This window comes from Pelmatolapia mariae, linkage group LG10_11 (genome assembly GCF_036321145.2).
Source record: "Pelmatolapia mariae isolate MD_Pm_ZW linkage group LG10_11, Pm_UMD_F_2, whole genome shotgun sequence".
Lineage (NCBI taxonomy): Eukaryota > Metazoa > Chordata > Actinopteri > Cichliformes > Cichlidae > Pelmatolapia > Pelmatolapia mariae.
Window position 1 is genome coordinate 55,472,819 of NC_086236.1, and position 19,632 is coordinate 55,492,450.

Below are 19,632 nucleotides of genomic sequence, written 5' to 3' on the forward strand. Positions count from 1 at the left end.
AGTTAAACATGATTTATGAATTTGAAACGTATCTATTAAAAAAACCCAAGAAACTGAAGGTTCCAGCTGAGGGTGTGGGAAGCTGAAACTTTTAATAGGATTTAAAAATTGGATTTTAGGGTGACTGGGATTTCCTATTCCTATTTCCTATAAAAATAAATAACCGATATAGGGGGGGTCATGGAAAGGCATCAAGATTTGTGGTTCATCGTCTCAGAGATCACATGTACTAAAGGATAGCATAGTTTTAAACAGGGAAGAATATAAACAGTAATTTAGAAGAATTTCCAAACATTTAAAAAAATAATTCTGGATGAAATTAAAGATGGGAAAATTTTCCAGCATGATAGTACCACAGCATGAATATTACAATAGTCATTTTTGTAATGCTTGCTTTTGCTTGCCTCTGCATTTTCTGGAACATACAAACCAAGAGACCATGACTGAAGATACCCTTTTTGTAGAAGTCTACTTAACATATGTTGTGTTTGACTGTTCTAAAGATGTCATTTGTATATTTGAACTTCCTGTATGAATTTCCTTTTTAGCAGTGTTCTTCCATCTTCCGGCTCTTCTAACAGTTTTAATGTTGTGGTTTCCAGCTGCCTCAGAGTCTGGGTGATATTTGTTCTGCAGACTCAGCACGATGTCTGTTTAAGAAAAAAAAAACTGCAGTGGTCGAAGGTTTTGGCCCAGGCTTACCTCATCACAACTGTTTGATTCTTATCAGTTCATTTAAACAAGGAAAAAAAACTTTCTGGGTTTGTATCAGCTGTCTTGGTACTTGAAACAACCTGGCCTGTTTAAACCACCCTCGTTTCACTGTGTCCCATGTCATTTACATTGACCTTGTGAGATATTGATATTCTTTACAGTGATTTGTAGTGGACGCTGCAGAGGCTCCCTAAAGATTTCAGGGGTGTGAGCAGCTTCCTCAGCAGTTTTTTTTTCTTTTTGCAGTATATGTGCAAGCATCTGTGCCTTTCTCTGGGACTGCCTATGTCAGTCTTCAGGGAAAAGATGAACACTGATGCTTTTTACCATTTTTCTGGGAAGTCCAAAATGTTATGGTAATTGTTGCCTTTTAAAGTGTTAGTTTTCTATTTTTTGACCATTTAGAAGTGTGACATTTTGTATTTAACTTGTTAAATAAATAAACATGTAAAAAAAACTAGTCATAGTTATGTAACCTGACAGCCGTCTCACTGTTGTGCCATCTATCATTGTTAAACCACTTTTTTACTCCTTGAAACCATTCCGATGTTTTCAGATGCATGAAGCTGCAGCTTCTGATTTTTCCGAGCACCTATTATGGTCATTGTCGCCCCTGACTGCGACCGCTGGCATCAAACCTACAACCTCAATCTGTCTCCATGACTGCCTGTATCTGTCACTTCACCACTGCAGCGCATCGGGAAACTGCACTGAGCATGCTCGCTGCATGCAGCCTGTAGATGGAGCAAAGTGCAGAAAAGGGGAGGAGAGAGGAGAGGATGGTTGGGAAGGAGGCACAGAGGAGCTGCACACAGCTGTGAGATGCTGTTGCAGCTCTGAGAACAAGAGCTGCATGGGAAGAGTCATCACTGGGAATACAGATGGAAGCTGAAAGTGGAATACGAACGATTGGAATGTCGGAGAGTCGACACCAAAGAGGAGAATTCATTTGATAAGGTAAAGAAGTCGAAGCGTTTTATTGTGATGGAACAGAGTGATTGTTACAATAGAAACAATGTTTCACCTCTGTAGAAGTCATTGTGTATTTGCACTAGATTTTGTTATTATGTAACCTTTAACAGTCATTGATATTAAATGTTTTGTTAGTATAAGAGTACAAAAATAAAATTCTGCTTTTCTCCACCTTTGTAAAGATGCGTGCTATTAATGAGCTCGTTTGTCATCTATAGAGACTCTTGGGCAGCGTGGAGATGTATGCCTTTTACTCCCTTTTGGTCTACATCTTCTACACTGTCTTTAAGAAGGAGGAGGAGGAGGAAGCTTTGGAAGGGGCGTGTGGAGATTCCCCAGATGTACGTCTAGCCATATCATGTCCAGCCTCGGGGGTTCTCTATTGAAATAAATAAATGGGGGGAACATGCAGGCCATAAGCTCACTAACAAAGGATGTATACAATGCTGCTGTATGCATGTCTATTTTACTGTGTTACTGACTCTTATATATGATGCTGTGCTCAGGAGCCAGGACCTGTTTCCATGGAAACAGGGAGCAGGAGGAGAGATGGCCACACCCCCAAAGTGGGAAAAAAAGCTTGTGCTCGCTTTAGTGAATCAAGTGGGTGCTCAAATAGTCTTTCAGGGCATTTTTAACCATAAAATGAAAGTATTTAGGAATAACACTTTTATTTTTGTCTACAAGAGATCAATAATTACATACATTCCTTGACTCTATTGCTTGTGTGATGCGATGTCATCCAGGCAGCAGCAGTGACACAGATGAAATGAGTGATGAAGATGAGGAAGACGCCCCTGACATCCCAGCTTGCACTCCTCTGGCCGCTTTTCTATCTTTCAAGCAGGATGCTGAGAAGAGAAGAGCTTCCCAGGTTCAGCTCGAAACAACAGGAAAGGTAACAAGTGTCCAACTGATGTAGGACAGAATAACACAAGCTCGATTTCCCCAAACCGGGGCACTCTGCACATTACTAAGCTTTATGTGCGTGTGTTTGTGTGTGCTCTTTGCTGCATAGTTGGCAGAGTCTCCCCTGGTGGCAGTGATGTCCCACTTGCTGAGTTTTCTGGAGCAGTACTCCCATTTCCAGCAACTGCAGCAGCAGGCTGACCAGTACCGGGTCCAGCTGAAGAGGCACCGAGTCCAGCACCGCCGCCAGATGAAAGCTCTCCGAGCCTCCTACCGCCAGCGTCTCCGGGACAAGAACAGCATCATCAGCAGTCTGGAGGAGGCCATCAGCCAGCAACAGTGCCCCAGTCCGCTGAGCGAGGGTGAGAGAGCTGAGATGAGGTTGGAGAAAAGGAGGAGATGTGATAGAGGGGGGAGGGAAGGAGCGATGGGGGAAGGGAAAATAAGGGGAACGTGAGATTGTGGTGTATTGTCATGGAGTGTGTGAGACAAAAATGAGGAAAAGGTCAAGGGGCTGTTTCAATAAACCCATCCACTCAGCTGGTGGGAAAAGAGGTGGTGAAAATTGCACATGTCTGAAGGTAGATTTATGAGATTCCAGAGTGGGTAGTTGGAGGAAGATGAATTAGCAGGACAATGAATGAAAACGAATGTTGCACTGGGTTCTGTATTTTACATGAGACAGGGCTCATGTTCTCTCTGTTACAGTGGAGAAAATTCTACAATATTCCATTACTGCTTAAAAAATGTGAAGAGCATTGAGAACGAGAGGTTTAAAGCACGATGACTAAGTGTTTTGGTTCATTGTCATGGGGTATTATGTAGTTCAACTACATTTAATGTGGGTGTGTGCCTTTTAAGTTGTCCACCTACCCAGCTTTAGAAAAGAGTTTGATTTTATCTAACTGGGAACACAAAGTACATGCGAGGCAGCACTTTTGTAGAAAAACAGGTTAATCCGATTTATTAGGATGCAAGACGTTTGGGAGTAATGATGTCACAGAAGCCAGGCAAACACTGTACAGCTGCAACTGACCGCAGAGCTTTAGATGTTTGTATCTGATGTGCTTCAGATTTGACCAGATGGCTCTTTGACATCGCAGCAGTGTATTCTCTCCCTTGGCGTTGTGCATATGGTCAGGTTGTTAACAGCTCTGTGAAACTGTAGATCTCAAGCTCACTTATATAGCCTCAGAGGAATACCTCAATATGCATGATAACCCAAACCAGATTATAAGCATCTCTATAAGTAGGCGTGTTTAAGGCCTTGAGTGCTGGCTCTGTAGTTTCTGCATAAAGATACGTGAGTATGCGGTGAGACTTTGTGGTACTTGTGTAGTGACTCAGTGACTCTTTGTCATGAATAAAACAGGGCTGTTAGTGCTGTTTTATTTCCTGCAAATGCACTTACAAGGTCTGGCACATGCTAGGCAGCACGTGTAAACGTGTTGGACTAAAAATAGCCCAAGGCCTACGTCCCAGGGTTACAAGTCTGTCTGGTTTGTTTGTTTAGTGTCATGCAGGACTGGTTCTGTGCCTCTTGGATGTGCAGCAGGTAAACCAGTTTGTATCTTTGTCTGTGATCTTTCATTCAGTATTTAAACCAAATGGTTTGCCCTGCATGCAGATGACATTTATCAGAGTTTAACATACATTTTCATGCACCATTTCAAGCTGCTGTCTTAAAATTGACATCGTTACATTAGTACCGCTGCAGACTCAAGTGCTTGCCAACACATTTACGCCTGCACCACTAATTCACAGCTGTGGCCTCGTCTCCTTTTTGTTTTTCAATATCTGGCACCACCACCTCTTTTTGATAGAGCAATGAAATCTGACATAACGTGTTGATAAAATTAGCAAAGAGCCCAGCAGTGAAATTTAGACGTGACAGAACCCGATGAATCATTGAGGAGGAGGAAAGCGATTAAAAGCTGTCGGGCATGCAGCTCAGGTTCTTGTTGGACAATAGGCTCTTTTTTTATAGGTTGTTGCATTTTTCACATGGTGGGTGAGGGAGCTTTCAGCACACTTTTCATTTTCATTAATATTACAGTCACTTGGAAGCTTTCAGTTGCACTGTAGAAGTGGTATTAAATTAAAATTACTGCATTTAAAAAAGAAAACGAGTGAGTGGAAGTTCAGATGTTATTGAATCTGACTATTTGTGACTGGCATAACATTAATATGTTTACAAAGACCTTGTTTGCACTTAGGCTGATGATTATAATGGATGTTATTTGTGTCCACCAGGTGAGTCTAGTAGTGATGAAGGGGCACAAGCTGGGGTTCACAGGCTGGTGCAGTCCCTGCATGGCCTGCAGGGTGAGAGGAGTAGGCTGAGAGGAGAACTCCGTCTGCTGCACTCCCAGCTGGAGCAGAAGGAAAGGGACAGACACTCTCGAATACAAACCTTTCAACAGCAGGTAGACCACTCCTTACTAGTTAGCTCCTAGGCTAGACCAATTTAAGCAAGAAGAAATGCCACCTGAAATCCAAAGTTGCTCTTTAAGTTTCAGTGAGTTTTTAGATTTTGTTTTATTACGAATGCATGTATATACTGAAAAAGGCTAATCCAGTTAAAGCACAAACATATCCTTATTAAGCAGCCTCTTGGGTGTTACGCTGTCGTTCTGTTATCTATTCTATGCTGCCTTTCTGGAAGGGTCTCTCAAAATATATCACAAAATATAAAAAGTAAAAAATATGTGCACATAAATCATCAACTTTACATTATGTTACATGTAATAAAAATCAATTTTAGTTTTAAATGTCTGTAAAAAACATGGTTTTGTAATTTTGCACAGATTGATGAGCTGAAGAGCTGCATCGAGGAGCGTGAGGAGGAGCTGTCAAGACTGAGAACAGCCACTGTAAGAGCTGCACGGTCAAACTATTGATTTAATCATTTCTCAAGTCTTTGTGAGTGTCCACTTCATCAGCTAAGCTGCCACACGACCAAGTTAAAAATAGCCAAACAGTGGTCTGCTTGCCTTGTACAAAACCTCAACTAGAAATTACTTAAAAAAACATTGACCTAAATGTATACATATACTAAATAGACATTTATCAGAAAAAGGTCATTTTTTTCTGATAAATGATGGGATTTTTTCTGTTAATATGTTGGTCCTCAGCCTTATGTTTCATGTCCTCAGGGGGCCACGGACTCGGAGAAGCGGGTCCTGTGTCTGTCAGCAGAGAATGAGAGTCTGAAACAGAGCCTGAGCGTAACTCAAGGCCTCCTGCAGCAGCTCTCAACCATCCCCTCTCAGTCGAGCACCATGCTCATCAAGGTGAGAGGGACCAGCGCAGCTGAGAGCTCACTGATGACAGACATTCAGTTTAGGCCTTCTTACACTTGTAATCTACTTTGCTTTAGGAAAATGAGAACCTCCGTGGCAGAGTGCAGCAGCTGGAGCTCTCCCTACAGCAGCGTGCTGAGCAGCTGTCGCAAATGGAGCGACGGAGTGAACAAAGCGAGTGGAGAAGAGGCGAGGAGCTGAGGAAGAGAGAGGACAGAGTGAGAGACCTACAGCTGGAGTTGGATAGAGAGCGAGGCAAGGAGCCCGTTATTAAGGTAAATCTTATTTTGGAGAATTTTTAAAATGGATTTGAACAACGGCCCTAAACTTTTCAAAATGATGAAGAAAATGACAGAAATGCTTTGTGACTGATTTTGTAATTATATTGTTGAGTGGAAACACACATATAAAGAATGAATAATGTAGATAATTTGATTTGGGTATACTGACAATATCTTTTCATATTATTTTAGAGAAAATGGCACTAACTAGATATATCTTCTCTGCCAGTATGTCACGCAGACCGTGGAGGTGGAATCTCCAGCCACAGTAAAGCAGCTAACCAAAGCCAGACAGAGGAATGAGTTGTTGTCCGAAAGGCTGTCCGGTCAGAATGAGCGGTGCAAACAGCTGGAGGAACAGATCAGGAAGTCAGACGAATACAGCTGTAATCTGCAACACAAGGTGACAAACACTGGCAGTACAGTTTGCACAAGTAGGGACAATGTGCTCCACCAATTTTTGAGCTTTTGTCACAGGCAGCAGCAAATAAAGAAATGAATTACCTTTGTTAGCTGTTGGGTAGAAGAAGTTCCAAAAAAGAGGTATAAATCAAAAAACACCCTGTTTAGATAACACATCATCAAAGGATAGATAATCAAAGTCAGAAGGAGGATGTTTCTGTGTTGCTGCTGGAAATTCACAGTTTCATTGACAGATGAACTGATTGCAGAGCAGAATCTGCACATACTGCAGCAGTCGAGCTCACAAACTGACAAGCTGCTCTGCTCAACCTCTTACAGATTGCGGCGTATGAACGAGAAATCAGTAAACTGAAAGAGGAGCTGCTGAAAGAGATTGGCCACTTGGAGGAGAGGAAGGAGGAGGCTGTGAAAGCTGCTGCAAACTGCTCAGCAGAACACTTTCAGAACCTGCAGGACCAATTCTTCAGTGAGTAACTGAACCTCCAGGAAAAGAACTCTTGGTTTCTCCAAGAGGAATTGAAATAAAAAAGCAACTGGATTTGAACAAACTGGATTTTTTTTTTGCCTTTTGTCAGGCTTGCAGAAGCGTCTGACATCACTTCCTCCAACTTTACGCTCTATGAGGACAGACTACGCCAGCCTGAGGAGCCAGGTTCGAAATTTCTCAGAGTTTTATGGAGCAGCTATCAGCGAAGCAAAAAAACAGGTGTGTGGTGCCTTGAGAACTAGGTTTAATCAATTTGCCTATCTGACCAAATCAAAAAGTTTCATGATGGAGGGTTTTTATTTTGTTTTTTGTCTTTTGATGTTGCAGATTTCAGCTGCTATTAGTGAGATGTCTGAAGCCAACAAAGATCTCCTGGAGAAATATAGGAAAGAAGTCGCACTGCGCAGGAAGTATCACGAGCAGCTGGTGGAGCTTAAAGGTATAACACTGAAAAGTTCAAACTGGCTGCACCAAGTAAAATCAGCATCACTGAGCGAGCTCCCTGTTTGCAGGCAACATTCGCGTGCTGTGTCGCGTGAAACCAGTGCTAAAGGAGGACCAGCACGAGGAGGGCCACTCGGTAGTCATGACGACGGACCCCAACAACGAGTCCTCGCTCACGGTGCTGAGCAAAGGAAAGGCACGCATCTTTGAAATGGACAAAGTCTTCCACCCACAGTCCACACAGGAAGAGGTAATAAAAATGACACGTGTGAAGGAAGTATTATTGTACAGCGGGAAGACCGCTAACCTTTATTTTGGTTTCCTCAGGTCTTCCAGGAGATTGAACCTCTTGTGACGTCCTGCATCGATGGATACCACGTCTGCATATTTGCTTACGGACAGACGGGCTCTGGAAAAACCTACACTATGGAGGTAAAACACTGATTACTGTACATGCTACTCATAATAGACATTTAAAGGTTTAATATACAAGCTAAGTACCCTTTTTATTTCCAGGGTACTGTGGAAAACCCAGGTATCAACCAGCGAGCACTGAAACATCTCTTCAGTGAGATTGAGGAGAGGAAGGACATGTGGTCTTACAGTGTCACAGTCAGCTCTGTGGAGATCTACAATGAGGTGCTAAGGTACAGCTTTCTTCCTTTTTTTCTTTCGATAGAGCCTTACCTAAATAATAACTACCACTTGTAGATGTGGCTACTTGTATGTTGTATTTTAGAGACCTGCTGAGTAAAGATGGAGAGAAACTGGACATAAAGATCAACCCGGACGGAACAGGACAGCTGCACGTGCCGGGCCTCAGGGTCATCGAAGTAAAGAGCTTTCAGCACATCAAAAAGGTAAAAAATGTTTGCTTCTCTTCTTCTTATTTGTTTTCAAACACCCACACAGATACAATTTTTTGAATTATGATTCAGCATTAGAAAAATGATTACACTTATGCTAATTGATTGTATGTTAATCCAGATTCTAGCAACAGCCCGAAGGAACAGGATTACCTTTGGCACTCAGATGAACCAGCACAGCTCCCGCTCCCATGCCCTGCTTTGTATCACTGTTCAGGGCACTGACCTCGCCACTGGTTCCAAAACCACAGGTCAGCTATTAATGCATTTCTGCTTCAAGATGGAACGTTTACACAAGGGTGTCAAACATAAGGTGTGGGGGTCAGAATCAGCACATCAAAAACTCCAATCCAGCCCGCTGGACGGCTTTGGAAAATATAAAGGAGGGAATACATTTTTGGACTTTTACCTGTATTGTTTTTCAAGTTTTTTCAAGTCCACCCCCACAGCCATTTATGCTATTTTATGTTTTATGATTGAGGGACAGTTGTGGCAATGAGCTACCAGAAGTCTTTCTGTAATTTTACACATTTGTCATGTAGAGAAATATTTATCTTGTAGATGTGTGAAATTTCACTTCCTTTATCTTACATTTAGATATCTCAGGAATGAAATATGTAATTAAACATCTTTACTCTGACAGAAAATGAAGTTTTGACTCGTCTGAGCCACTTAATATCACTTATATCATGGTTTACAGTCTAATACCTACTTTAAATTTAGGTGAGGGCAGGCTGTGAATTTACCCTTTAAAACTGTCTCTTCACACGGGTATCAGTGTGTAAAGGTTGGGATGAGAAGCAGGGGTTAAGTGTATAAGACAAACATCTGGTATGAGTCTTTGTTGGAATGACTGACTTTATTGCTGACATTACTTTTTCGCTCCCCAGGCAAGTTGAACCTGGTGGACCTGGCTGGCTCGGAGAGGGTGTGGAAGTCCGGTGCAGAGGGAGAGAGGCTGAAAGAGGCCCAGAATATTAACCGCTCTTTGCTGGCACTGGGAGACGTAATTCAGGCACTTAGGGCTCGGCAGACCCACATCCCCTTCAGGAACTCCCGTCTTACTTATTTATTGCAAGACTCCCTGGGAAAGGGCAGCAAGACTGTCATGGTGGTGCAGGTAAGATTACTGCTCCAGTCCTACTTAATACCTGATTCATAAGCCTGTGATCATTTACAGTAAATATAAATTCCTAAAAGGAGCATCATTTTTGTTTAAATTGTTTTACTAAAGGTTTCTGCTCTGGAGAGTAATGTGGGCGAGACCTTGTGCTCGCTGAAGTTTGCTCAGAGGGTGTGCAAGGTGGAACTGGGTCCTGCTGCCAGGAAGATTGAATCGGGTGGAGGACAGTGTGACTGACAGCCTTGAACCACTAGCAATGAATGAATCAGTCAGTACCAGCAAATGAAAACTCCACACTATCAACAAGATTACGAGCAATCGTGCTCAAGGGCTAAATCTGCAGGCGTCTACTTGGCACCAAATGCCAGCCTGCAATCAAGGTTAAGTATTGAGGATTTTATTCTCCGCTTTGCCATTTTCTGCTTCTGTTCCCTTTATTATTATTAAAATCTGCATGCAGGCGTATTTATTCTTCCACTCCGAGTGCCAAAACATCATCTAACTCGTCCCACTCTCAGAACTTTGATGCTTCCTCTGATCCACTCTAGCTCAGTTTCTTAAATGCAAAAATCCAGGATCTGTCGTTTCCTGTGATCATCAGTGTTTAGAGCTACAAACATGCTCATACAGGTTTGACAAGCTTCCAGAGCCACAATATCAGCACTTCACTTTCTGCAGTATTAGTCATTCTGCTATAAATGTCTGTAGTTTGTAGGCTTTGTCGCCAATGTGGTATATTTTTGAAGGTTGTAGTGTGTAGCAGAGTCTATTATGGGCTATTATTCATATCAATGACATTTATGTCACATGTTTGTGTAGTTTTTTTGTGTGAGTTTCAGATGAGCAGTGACTGAATTTCTTTTTAGATCTTTGATAAGAGTTTTGTGTAAAGAGGTAAGCTGTTGGAGTGAGCAGGTGGCCTTGTATTAGACTGGTAATATAATCAGCTGTGCAATATCCTCCTTCTTGAGGAGACAGTTTGGGCCTATTGAAATCGAAGATGCACTTTATTGTGAAAGCATAGGAGCATTTCAGTTCAGGTCCGTGCAATAGGTATCAGTAGTGAATGTCATACCAAAAATACAGCTTATTGTTCATAACTGTTTGTCATGTTATCACCCACTGATTCAAAACTAACTTTTGAGTCAAATGTAGCAAGACATTAGTGTTGCAGTAACTACCATGAGTGTTTAGGTGTCACTAAATGATGCTTTTCAGAACATTTTCTGAATAAATGTGGATTTAAGAAGTGTTCTTTCTCTTATTTGATGCTCAGTAGCATTTAACATGCCATCTCCATTTGGATTTTCTGTTGTAGCTCTTACATCTCTGGTCAAATGTCGATGGAACATCATTTACGGAGAACCAACCAATAGTTGCAATGTGAGGCACAGAGCCTCTGTAGTGTAGTGTCGTTTCTTTTTACCCATCAATCCATTTCCTTACACTTATCCAATTCAGGCTCACCAGGGGTGGAGAAAAAAAAAGTAAAAAATATCAAATAAAATTGAAATGAACTGATATAAATAAGATGCAAAAGACATATCAATGTCATTTAGATGCTATTATCCAGTTTAAACTTTTATGTTTTCTATGTTCTATGGAAATATCAGTTTACGAGATTATGATTTGGAAATCACTGCATTTTGTTTTTATGTCTTTTAGGTTTTAAAAAAACTGTGGAAAACTGTCAAAATTACAAATGAAATAGACAGCGATTTAAAAAACAATATTTTAATTTTACAAAATATTGGCCGTGACATTAATAATGCATCTCCAAAAAAAAAAACACATATACAGAATGTACTACAAGGACAGAAGCTATGACTCGCCTGAAGACCTGACAGGAAACACTGCTTTACTCCCTGCACAATTAAATCATCCACCTCTGTATACACAACCCACATGTGACTGCTGCAGTAAATCTTAGGCATCTCGGTTTAGTCTCCTTGTGTTCTGTCACATCTTGGATTCAGTCTGAATCTCCCGCCTCTGCTCCAATGGCTCCAACGGCTCCGGCTAACTCCTCTTCATGGCCTCGCAGACGATCGCCTGGAGAGACACACACAAACACTCAATCTGACTCATTCATTGACCGCATCCTCTGATCATAAGCTTAAGACAATGTTTTCCATCTTCCAGGTAAGATCTTATTCAGCCTTGTAGATCACAGGAGGATAATGATTTTTTAAAACTAACTTTTAAAGATGTATCTGATATTTTTGATGAAATAACATACAATACAAACCACTGTCCCTAATACATATTAAAACAAAACCAGGCTTCCTGTACTTTAAATGCTTTTAAATAAAGGTCTTCAGTAATCAGTTACACACACAAAATGTGGGAAATCTCCTACTCGACTTAAACCTGTGATGTATTCTCTCATTCTGCCTATTTTTAGAATCACTCATCAGTTATGATCACCTCTGACGTTATCAGACAGCTTCAAGCCTCCACAGAGTCTGTCAACCACAGAGCAATTAGCCTAATAAATTATGCCCAGCTCAGGCACTGTCATCTCTGTGGCTTCACGAAAATGTAGTGATAAAAGGCAGAAACATAACGGGAAATACTGACGGATGAGCTCAGCGATGGCTCTCTGTGTTCTCCTCTCCAACTTCTCCAGCTTCTTTGCCACATCGCGCTTTAGATCCCTAGACCCAGAATTACAATTTTTTAAAATCATTAACGAAATATCTTAAAATACACCAAGAGTTCATCATGCACGATACAGCTTGGAAAGTTATTTTGAAAACAGGTCTTACCAGTCTGGTTTTCTTGGGGCAAGGTTGGCTAAATCCTGAAGAAAGAAAAAAAACAAAAAAACTCAACATGGCAGATAAAAATGCTTCAGTGAAAAAAACTCACATTTACACAGGGGTACCCACCACTTCCTCAATGATGGGCTCTGGATTAGCTGCCTCTAACTGATCTTTTACTTTATCTTCCACTGCAAACAATAAATACTTATCATTATATAGCCAACAGGAGTCAAAACTACAATCAGTAAGGCAGCATTGACACCAAAAAGGGTTTTTTAAATGTTTTTCAAAGGTCGCCTATAACTGAAAATTTCTTACCTGATGCTGGTTTGGCTTTAGGCACCTGTCTTTCCTTTAGCTCTTCATCCTCTGGAGCGTAATTCCTCAATTTCAGTTCTCTGTGGAAAAAAAAATACCACTTAATGTGATACTACTAATAGAAGTCTGAATGCTCTTAAAATGCTTTTTTCATACCATTAACCCACACTCTAGACCTCCAGGAGGTGGCAGTGTAGGCAAATATACTCCACCGGAGACTAAAGAGCATAAAAGACCATCTGCAATCCCTACACAGCTTGGGTTGGGTTGGGTATAATGTCCCTCTTTATTCCCCTGAACACTTCTGATTAACATGTTCCACCTGCCGCCGGGCAGGAGAGCAGCAAACAGCTGAGGAATTCTTTCCTTGATGTTGAATTATACCGTCTTTCATCACAACTCCACATGGCGGAATTGTTGGCAAGCTTATCTGCATCTCTGCAGATTAAACCGAGGGTCCAGAGGCAGAGGTAAACTACTGTCTGCCCAAGCACCGACCAAGAGAGTTATCAGCTGCTCTGAGCTTAACATGGATTTGTGATGAAGCTTGAGAGCGTACACTCTTGATGCATTCATCAGACTCCTGCTGCTGCCAAAAGACAGACCAATGCCTTGTATGGGTGTGGGCAAAAATGCTAGTCATGTTCTGTGGTTGGACGCCTGAGGTCCACTTTTAATTCACACATCTCTCTTCCTCTACCTCCAGCATATCAGACCTTGAAGGGGCTGTTTTAACGGGGCACTGTGCTGGTTTGTCCAGCTGATTATTAAAAAGGACTTTTCTTAGCATTAAAACTGCAAACACAACAAACAGAAATAAGACATTTTGCTGCACTTATCTGAAAGGAGCACGGCCTGCTGTTTAAATCGTTGCATCTTTGTAAAAGGCACCCAATGAGAAGAAAGTCAGCTCAAAGAGTGCACAAAAGTCTAGTATAAGGTAAAAAACCAACTATTTGAAATAGTTAATCATGCAAAGCTATTGTAGGAGTATCTACAACTAAAAATATGGACCTGGTAATGAGCTTAACATGTCATCTTTATTTAAAACATCGTTACTGCAGTAAAATTAATGTGATATGCAGAGGTATATTGATAAACTGCTTTAAAAGCAAGCAGAGCAGGTTTTCCTAGCAGCTACAATACACTTCAAAGGTTAGTAGAAGCAGTCATTTATCAGCCTTCATCACGTAAAACTGTGATGAAATAAATAGAAATGCTTTCAAAATGATAGCACAACATGTCTTCCTCAGGCATCCTGAAGCTTGGGTTGGAGCTTTCTACAATTAACAAGCTATTAAACAGGCACAAAAGTAGCCCAAAACAGGTTGCTACATGTAAGAAACATGAACACATTTAGCACAATCCTCAACTAAATTATGCATTATACTGTGTTTAAATAATTAACGTATATACGGAGCAAGAGGAAAGGGTGGATAAGTGTCACAACGTCAAGCACAAAGTAATTATAATCTCTACTCTCTAAGAATGGAGCTAAAGTGGCACGCAAAGTTCCAAAAATACAAAAATAATTCCTGTAGGGAGCAACATCAAGGTTCACACAAGGAAAGTGGGAAGAAAGGAAACATCAGCATCATCATCTGAGGACCACGTCGTGGGGGTGCTGGAGCCTATCCTAGCCGTCACTGGGCGAGAGGTGGGATACACCTCGACAGGTCACCTGTCTATCACAGGGATTTTGTGCTATTTTTTAAAGAGCGTTTGTCACAGACAAACTGTGCTACGACTCAAGGGAATTATAACCCACTAATCTATCAGGAATCCTCCCCCCGCCTCCCTCCAACCCCACACCCCCTTTAGCAGAACAAAAAAACAGGACAAAGAGTTCATGTAAATTTTCGCCCTTCAAAAGCTTTTTGTTCCCGACTGTCTCTTAGTTTTACACTTCCAAACCTTTTGACGGTGTTTACACATTTCCACTTCAAGCACACCGTAGCATCAAAGAGAACCTGTGATAAATTCAGAGCTCTGGTCGAAGTCTGGCTTTCTCAAAATGTTTAGAGTGAACTGTTTTTAAGGAGGAGGTGCAGCAGTGTGTTCAAATGTTTGCACTGATAAAGCTATCTGCTTCATTAAACCCCAGTAAAAATAACTCCAGGCTACCAGAATTCCTTTAATTTTCACATGAAATTAAAACAAAAAGCTAACATGTAACAACAATATTTCCAAGTTCAGATTTCTTAAAACTTGTTTGCCATTTCCAAGAACTCTAAATCTACTTACCTATCTTTAAAAAAAAAAAAAGAAAAGACAAGGAAACACCCTGACACCTAACAAGATCTAACAGGAAAAGCTGCTTGGTTTGGTTGGTGCCTTTTGTGGAACAGGCTTGGAGGAATGCATGATATCACACAGGAAGCTAAAAGGCTCTTTGCACTCTTAATGAATTCATTTTGACATTTGAAACTGGTGAAGCTCTCACAAATTAAAATTGGAATAACCTTGGGACAAACATTTTGATTGTTTTGTTCCCTCATACATTCGTTTAGTCATTTGATGCCCCATGAAATTTTAATGCCAATCCCAAGATACATTACACTGGCACCCTGCTAAAGATGAGTCTCAAATTGAAACATAAAAAAAGAAAAAGAAAAAAAGCCTCCAGACTGCATTGAGCAATAATTAGCCTTCGTTGCAGACAAATGTCTAATTTAGGCTCTTAACCCCACAGCGAGTTTCTCATTCGCATGAAAGAGATCTGCCCTGTTGGACTGGAGGAAAAACAGAGGCACTCCCTTGGTGCCGTCAGTGCAGTCATTAAATATAAACAATGGAAAAAAGGTCCTGTAGGACAGGAAAGATGGCTGCTCCTTCCTACAAACGAACGCACATAAGTTGAGTAAGCTGAAGGTTATTTGAGCAGCTACTAGCACAAGGCTGGGATCCAGCCAAGTGTAAATACTGCATTTCACAACTTACACCGAGACATGCATTGGTGTCTAGATAAAGGGCAGATAAATGCTCTGATGATGTACTTGTGAGTCAGTTTCAGTTCCGTTTGCACAGCTTAAAAAGCCTCAGCTAAAGGGGCGAGTAACAGTAATGAGTGGAGACGCAGTGACAAGCTTTTATGACCAATATTTAAAAGATAACAAGCGTTTTTGTTTTCTGTGGGAGGTGCAGCGAACCAACCTGTGTTTCTCTTGAGTGGCCTCTTCTAATGTGGCTTTTTTGCTCTCTGGCTCCCCATCGTCCTGCTCTCGCCCCTGTAAGGATATCAAAGTTATTAACATTACCGGCATTAATTGTTCATTATTCTTAGAGTACAAACTAGAAAAAAAAACACTAAAAAATTATTGTAATCTGCCCTGAAGAATCATTTTGTAACATATGATAAGAAAATGAAGATCATTTTGTCTTTTATATTATTTACATAAACGAAATGTGTTGGCAGTGGCTGGTGAAAGTGAAGGTATGTATGTGGTCATTTTAGCTCCAGCACCATAAAAAAACATGGTGCTGTTTGCATAGAAAAACAAACTAATATCTGCTTGTTGTCACTCGTCATTTGAGAGTCAAATAATGAATTTACATTTTAAGCTGCATTATTTCTTGACACTGAGCTATTCAGGAGAAGTAGTTCATAAACCCTGAGAACTCCATCCATTCTCTTATGTTTATCCTTATCAGGGTTGCGCGGGAGGGGGGTTGGTTGCTGGAGCCTATCCCAACTACAATATGGCAAGAGGCAGGGTACACCCTGGACAGGTCGCCAGTCTGTCGCAGGGCTAACACATAGAGAAAGACAAACATTCGCACTTACATTTACACCTATGTGTAATTTAAAATCAACCCCACTAATCCAACTCTGATTACTCATCCTGATCATTTAAAGCTTTGTTTCTGATGCATCTGAGATGGTGTCCCACACTAAACCTTTCATTTGTAAACAACAGTGTAAGTGAAGAATGAAACAGGCTTGCAGAAATTCCGAAAGCGCAATATTGAGCCCATGTCACATCTTGTAACAAAGGATATCAAACCACTCCCAGCTTACATTTTCCTGAAGAGACTTCCTGACCACCTGCTAGAACAATTCAGGGTACTGGCTCATTCTTGAAGCGCAGCACAAACGGAAAACAACGGCACACTGCAGGAATGTCAATGATCATTTATCGGCCGTTGCTAGCAAAACTAGCACGGCTCTGTTCAACGTTTGCTTAGTGAAAGTTGTGATCCAGCTTCCAAAACAGTAGCTTTTGCATTGAATGGGCCTTCCTGTTGCAAAATGAATTCATAACTAGAATTGAAACTCTGCCATAGTGGCGGACAATGATTGTGTAACCTTTAAATTGTTCAACACAGACTGCAGCTCTGTGGAGGAGTGACAGAAAATCTGGTGCAACATCCCCGTCTGAGTCCTGTAGTCCAAGAGCTGAGGTGTGCTGAAGCAAATGCAGCATCAGTTCTGATTGTACATGATGAAGAACTCATTCTCAAACACATCTAACACACTGCTTAAATTTACTACACAACTGACTGCTTTGATTTATTCTCGGCAGATTTAATAAAACTGAGGTACCTGCATACTTTACTCAAAATCCTCCAAATAACAGGGAGTCTGAATTTACCCTACTGTATTTTTTTAACCAAGGTTTCTCCAACTTTCACCATAAATGATGCATTTTTTAACTAGCAAGTTTATTTTTTGTTCCATTTACATTGCATCAGTATTGGTAACTGAGAAACAAACAATATCTGAAAACTATTTATTTATACATCTACAGTATAGTGACTTGATAAATGTAGACTATAGTGGCAATCATCATTGTTTTCTTCTTCCTCAGGGTGCTCAACACAAACATACACTAACACTCACCTGATTCACTGATACACTCTACATGTATATACCATTAATTCCGCACTAAAGCTGCTACAGTATTTTTAGTAAATATATTTTCTTTATTTGTATAGTTTATCTTATTTTTATCCAAATGCTACTTATCTGCAACTTTACATTTCTATGCACTATTCTGAGGGAGCTCTGAGCCTAAGAATTTCATTGCCGGTAGTAATGTGGCATTGTTACCTGTATATGACAAATAAAACCTGAACTTTGGCTCGATACTGTGGTATCTGACCTCCCAGCCCATTGTTCCTTCAGTGGTGCTAGTTTCAGTCATTATGCAAATGTACTGTTTATAAGATTGGGAAAACCTGCAGTCAGCTGAGACTGAAGAAGTCACTTGGATGAGTGATGAAACGTTTCTCCCACTGAAAACGCTACGTCCAGATGAACAGAATTAACTTTTGGTGATACTGTGGTACTCATTTCAATTTCTTTATTTACATGAGTGTTTGAGGTTGAAGTTTGTGATGAAGAATATTTATCCATTTATGCTTAATTTATTTTATTTTATGTATTGTTAAGAAAGATTAGAATGAACGAGCTGTGGGCAACGTTTTGCAGAAGTGAATACCCACCCACCCAAGTTTTGCGCCACCCTCATGTCTTGATATGTTAATAGGAAAATAAGAAAGCACAGTTTGCACAATTCTAACAGTCTTGAAAGTCAATATTTGGTATGACCCCTTTTATTCAACACAGCCTGAGCTCTCTTCAGAAAGCATTCTTGTCATTTCTTTAAGTAGTCTTCAGAAATAGTTCTCCAGGCTTTTTGAAGGACATTTAAAGCTCTGCCTTTTTTTCTGGTTTCTGTTGAGACGATCCCACACTCCTCATGTTGAGATCTGGTCTGACTGACAGTGCTTTATTGTGTGTTTTTCCATCCAGTGATATTTTTAATGCACTGGCAGCTTTTTGAGATCACTGTAGTGCTGAAAAGCAAACCTGTTCCCAATGAGACACTTTCCATATGATTTTGCATTGGGGAACAAAATGCTACTTTTCCTTTTTCATAACTCCATCAACTTTGACAAGATCCCTAACACCACTGGCTGACCTGCAGCGCCAAACCATGACAGAGCTTCCACCGTGGAAGCAAAAAGGAGAAATGATGGCCCAAGACTCTTGCACAGTATTGTAAACTGGGTCGTAAATGATCTATAGTCAAACTGACTGTAGTTAATGTACAGTATCTGATGTAGTATCACTGTAACTGATTTTGAGAAGAAGTTTTAATTTAATTGTCGAGGCTAGCAGTGACCTAACATGAAACTGAACTAAAACACAACGAGAATGTCACGGTGCAAGAACAATCACATGAGATTAGAATAAATGCAAAACATACCAGTAAAATAACAGTTAATTACTAACATTTTTTACATTTAAATGAATTTATCGAAACTTTGACAGCTCATTAACAAAGCTACGGGCTAAAAAATAAGGCTGATTTTACACACGGGTATGCTAATGTTAGCTAAAAGCTAAGTCTGCTATCGGCACCTCAGTGTCAAAATGACGGGGTTTCTGTGGCCTGTGCTACACTTTCCAACATACCGGCAACGCCACAAAAGAAACTTACATGAAGCTGTTTCTCTCTTAGCGCCTTTAGCCTCTCCTTCCTCTTTAGAGCCTGCTCCTGAAGCGACCCAACACTTTGCTCCATGTTTTTAGCCACACGCCGCTCGATTCTCTCTGAAATCTACTCATTGTCCTGATCGGACAAAAGAAGTCCATAGAGCACATCGATTGCGATGCCTTTTGCCTCATCATGTGATTTTGTTATTTGTTGTGTTGATATTTTTAAATTCACAATCATCCGTAAGTTTGACTTGAAATCTGAACGAGTATTATTTAAAAACCAAACTCTTGCTTACAATAATGCGACCCCCAAATAAATAATTAAAACATACTTTATAAATAGGGTGTATGGGGTCTATGTTAGTTGTATCATCAAGTACCTTAACTAATGTAACTTTCAGCAGCTTACACGCTATCTTCGACTGGCTTATTTCAGTCTATTTTAACGATATTGACAAACCTATATTTATATATTAAACGTAAAACACGGACTTGTACACAGTCCTGCCTGCTGATGGTCCCAGTGACAGGTCCTGGTTAGGAATGTAGGCCATTGCCATGGTAATACAGCTGCCTCGAGCTT

The 19,632-nt window shown here is 40.7% G+C and overlaps 2 protein-coding genes across 2 annotated transcripts; one reads left to right on the top strand and one right to left on the bottom strand.

Moving 5' to 3' along the window:
• The first annotated feature begins 1,207 nt into the window (after positions 1-1,207).
• On the top strand, positions 1,208-10,757 carry si:ch211-257p13.3 (kinesin-like protein KIFC3). Its single transcript, XM_063487937.1, has 20 exons — positions 1,208-1,671; positions 1,905-2,027; positions 2,193-2,289; positions 2,433-2,584; positions 2,705-2,957; positions 4,849-5,021; positions 5,403-5,468; positions 5,751-5,888; positions 5,975-6,172; positions 6,408-6,581; positions 6,920-7,067; positions 7,177-7,307; positions 7,416-7,527; positions 7,601-7,782; positions 7,860-7,964; positions 8,049-8,179; positions 8,272-8,392; positions 8,520-8,649; positions 9,289-9,518; positions 9,633-10,757. The coding sequence occupies exons 2-20, from the start codon at positions 1,926-1,928 to the stop codon at positions 9,756-9,758; spliced, it is 2,769 nt and encodes a 922-aa protein (XP_063344007.1). The 5' UTR covers positions 1,208-1,671; positions 1,905-1,925; the 3' UTR covers positions 9,759-10,757.
• A 517-nt stretch (positions 10,758-11,274) lies between these two features.
• ccdc12 (coiled-coil domain containing 12) lies at positions 11,275-19,161 on the bottom strand. Its single transcript, XM_063487046.1, has 7 exons — positions 19,051-19,161; positions 15,758-15,831; positions 12,605-12,684; positions 12,413-12,474; positions 12,290-12,324; positions 12,102-12,178; positions 11,275-11,573 (listed from the first exon to the last, which is right to left on the bottom strand). Exons 1-7 carry the CDS (start codon positions 19,132-19,134, stop codon positions 11,494-11,496), a joined length of 492 nt encoding a protein of 163 aa, XP_063343116.1. The 5' UTR covers positions 19,135-19,161; the 3' UTR covers positions 11,275-11,493.
• Between the last annotated feature and the right edge of the window lie 471 nt (positions 19,162-19,632).

Coding starts and splice junctions, on each gene's coding strand:
- si:ch211-257p13.3 (XM_063487937.1), top strand. CDS start 1,926: ATGTATGCCTTTTACTCCCTTTTGGTCTACATCTTCTACACTGTCTTT. Junction 6,173..6,407: donor GCAAGGAGCCCGTTATTAAG/GTAAATCTTATT, acceptor CTTCTCTGCCAG/TATGTCACGCAGACCGTGGA. Junction 8,650..9,288: donor CACTGGTTCCAAAACCACAG/GTCAGCTATTAA, acceptor TTCGCTCCCCAG/GCAAGTTGAACCTGGTGGAC.
- ccdc12 (XM_063487046.1), bottom strand. CDS start 19,134: ATGGAGCAAAGTGTTGGGTCGCTTCAGGAGCAGGCTCTAAAGAGGAAG. Junction 15,832..19,050: donor TAAGAGAGAAACAGCTTCAT/GTAAGTTTCTTT, acceptor ATATCCTTACAG/GGGCGAGAGCAGGACGATGG. Junction 12,179..12,289: donor GCCCCAAGAAAACCAGACTG/GTAAGACCTGTT, acceptor TTCTGGGTCTAG/GGATCTAAAGCGCGATGTGG.